General features: G+C 33.0%; 1 protein-coding gene across 1 annotated transcript in view; it reads right to left on the reverse strand.

Moving 5' to 3' along the window:
- Nucleotides 1-3,307, reverse strand: part of LOC112500564 (protein PELPK1-like) — an 11,106-nt gene extending 7,799 nt beyond the window's left edge. The window contains exons 1-2 of the mRNA XM_025104068.1: nucleotides 2,706-3,307; nucleotides 2,113-2,245 (exon numbers count right to left, since the gene is read on the reverse strand). Of these exons, the coding sequence (XP_024959836.1) occupies nucleotides 2,113-2,245; nucleotides 2,706-3,272 (700 nt within the window). The 5' untranslated portion in view covers nucleotides 3,273-3,307. The remainder of the gene's footprint in view (nucleotides 1-2,112; nucleotides 2,246-2,705) is intronic.

The raw sequence follows: 3,307 nt of genomic DNA on the forward strand, positions 1-3,307 counted from the left end.
AAATTAACTATTTAAAAATTTTTGTTTGTTTAATTTTCTTAATTCAATTTTTTTATTATAATTTAATTTAACGTAACGAAGTAACTTAATTTAGGTTTCATAATATATTTTTTATAAAGATAATAATTAAGTATTATGTTAGAACTCAATAATTATCGATAATTATATTTTAGATTTTTTTATATTTTAAAATGAGATGTTTATCCTCTATTTGATTATGTTTATCCGCAGTTAGTTACACGAATTCAAACATAGAGTTTTAATAAGTTGTATTTATGCACAATTTACTTGTAATCTTGAATTTTAAGTAATATGCATCAATAAATAGTATTTTATGCATACATATGGTTTTTAAGAGTTTTTGTCAAATGCTTTATAATATAGTTTTTGTAACTCCCAATTAATTAATGCATGATATGGGAGTTACATAATTTTTTTTTACCTAAATACCCTTTTCAACTTTGTTCACTTATCTTTATGAAATTTTAAATTTTAAAAAAGAAATTTTTATCATGATTAACACCGTCTATTAAAAGATTGAATAGCCAAGATCGGTTAACGAAGTTAACGCAAAAGCTTTGGTTAACATTTGATATATATATATATATATATCTTTTCAGATTTACCAATCATGATTCACATATGAATTATTTATTTTTACATTCTTTTAACTTTTTTGTGTCTTTATTTAAGCCTTCCTAGTATACACACATATATATATTTGCTAAAACCTAAGCATCTCTAAGGTATAAATTTATAAACGATAAACCTAAGTAAAATGCAATAAACAATGAAATTATATATAGAATTACATTCATATATTATTTTTTTTAAAGTTTTATCCACGTAACATTGCTCAGATCGATGCAACAACTAGTTGAACACCAACTAGATATTGTCTAATGGTTTTGTGGTTTTATAGATTATGAGAATTCAGGGTCATGTCGAAGGATGTATCAATGTATCATTGTTAAGGGCAATATAGCCTTTTGAAAATACGCACAAACATTTATTGTTAAGGAGAATTCAGCCCTAAAATCAAGCTGGGTTTCTTGAAAATTTGAGGTAAACTATAGTTGTTTTTGGTGAACTCGTCGTATATGTTAACCTTTCAATTTAACTACTTATTGGAGATAGTTGATTACGAAAAATTGATTGAAGATTTGTTTCCAACAATGTTAAAATAATGATTCTATGTAAATGAAATCTCTATGTTACTTTATCAATATATATATATATACACATATGATATAAACTATTATATTTTATTTATATATTACTTATTCGTTCGATCTATGGTTTTGATATAAGTGTAATAGGTCATCAAAAAGATTGGAACGGCCATATGAGCACTCTATCTTACACTTATTTTATTCATTGGAATTAAATTTAATTTAAATATTTTGTAGGTAGCGGTCTTTACCTTTATGTTAAAGGGAACAATTTTATTTTCTAGTCTTGCATTATTGCATACGGTCCTAACCGGTCATCAGTTTTCAACTAAGTCAAATTTCCACATGCGTTGGGCTCAAGTTCTTGAATTGCCTTCTGGGACGCTACCATGAACTTGGAATTGGAAACCCCTTTCAAATCAATATTTTCTTTGCTCAATGCAAGCAAATCAATCAACTAGCACTCGTGTTTGATTTCCTTCAATAGGTTGAATGTCATCTAGAGACGGGCTCTAGAAATTTTTAGAAGTGGTCATATCATTCGACTATAGGAAACAATTATATGGTTACTTTTACAAAATATGATGGTTAGTTCATTGTTTTTCGTATTTGACGTCATGTGTTCAAAACTTTTATTGCAAACTCTTTTTAGAACATAATAAATCGGAATCTAAAAACTAAGAAAACAACTATAATAGGACCGCACTCGGGTCTGATGTGGAAGAAAAAAGCCTCGCAAACCAACTCTATCGAGTGAAACTTGCAAACCAAATTGATGTGGTGGCAAATTTCATGACCCAGTAATTTTTTTACACCACGACGGAAGAACGAAATGGTAGCCCGTGCCGCCATATCCAATAGATTAGGTCCCCCTGGGTTATTAGATATGCTTCCAATCAATCAGCCGGCATGGTCGAAAGTGGTTCGGATTTTGTCTTACTTGCTAATGGGAGGAGAGGACTGGTCAATTCTTTAGACATTGCTATCTGTAGAATCACCAAGCTCTCTTTCGCTGTCTGTAGGTGATGATGGTATTTGCTATTGTACACCCACTGGAGTGTTGCAGGAGTTGCCTGGATGTAGCAGGTGAGATTGAAGTTAGGCTCAATACTTGATGCTATATGTTGTAAATATACCTAATGAAAATTTTGAACCTTCAAGCAACATGAGTTTCTTACCTTCTTGATTTGTCATTTTTTTTCCTTTAAATAGATATGAATATTATTTGATCTTTTCATTTTTTATAGTGTAAAACCTTTTAGTCATGGATTTAGTTCTTGTTATCATGCACATTAAGTTGCCAAAAGGAGATGATATCAAATTGATTCAACGATACTCTATCAGTAGAGTATAATATAATCAAGTTGCATAAATTCAACATACATAAATTGTTCATCGTATGACAAAACAACAAACCACACATAAATAATCATTCAATATTCAGGGAACACTCTAAATGACGAATCTCTTGGAACTAATATTAGTAGTAGTGAATTAATCACAAGCTTTCACAAAAGTAGGTCTCTAAGGATGGGGTAGAGAAGGTTTAGGGAAGTCCTTGGGCAACTCTGGTATTTCTGGTTTGGGCAAGGTGGGCTTAGGAAGGTCATGGATTTCTGGCACCTTTGGTACTTCTGGTTTGGGTAAAGCAGGCAACTCTGGCTTTGGAAGCTCAGGAAGTGCGGGTTTTGGAATTTCAGGAACTGTGGGCTTGGGGATCTCAGGAAGTGTGGGCTTCTGAATCTCAGGAACAGTGGGTTTTGGAATCTCAGGAAGTGTGGGCTTCGGAATTTCAGGAACAGTGGGCTTGGGGATCTCTGGAACTGTGGGCTTCGGGATCTCTGGAACTGTGGGCTTGGGGATCTCAGGAACAACGGGTTTTGGAATCTCAGGAAGTGTGGGTTTTGGAATCTCAGGAATTATGGGCTTTGGAAGCTCAGGAAGTGTGGGCTTCGGAATCTCTGGAAGTTCAGGCTTTGGAACCTCAGGTGTCTCCAAAAGGTTACGTGCCTCAGCATTCGTCATCCCACCACTTATAGATGCTAAAGTGATCAAAACTAGTATGAGTGGTAGGAAGGAAATGAGATAGGAATTAGCCATTGAGATTGCGTTGGATTGATGAAGCGGATCAATAA

The sequence above is a fragment of the Cynara cardunculus genome (genome assembly GCF_001531365.2).
Source record: "Cynara cardunculus var. scolymus isolate 2C chromosome LG 17, CcrdV1, whole genome shotgun sequence".
NCBI lineage: Eukaryota > Viridiplantae > Streptophyta > Magnoliopsida > Asterales > Asteraceae > Cynara > Cynara cardunculus.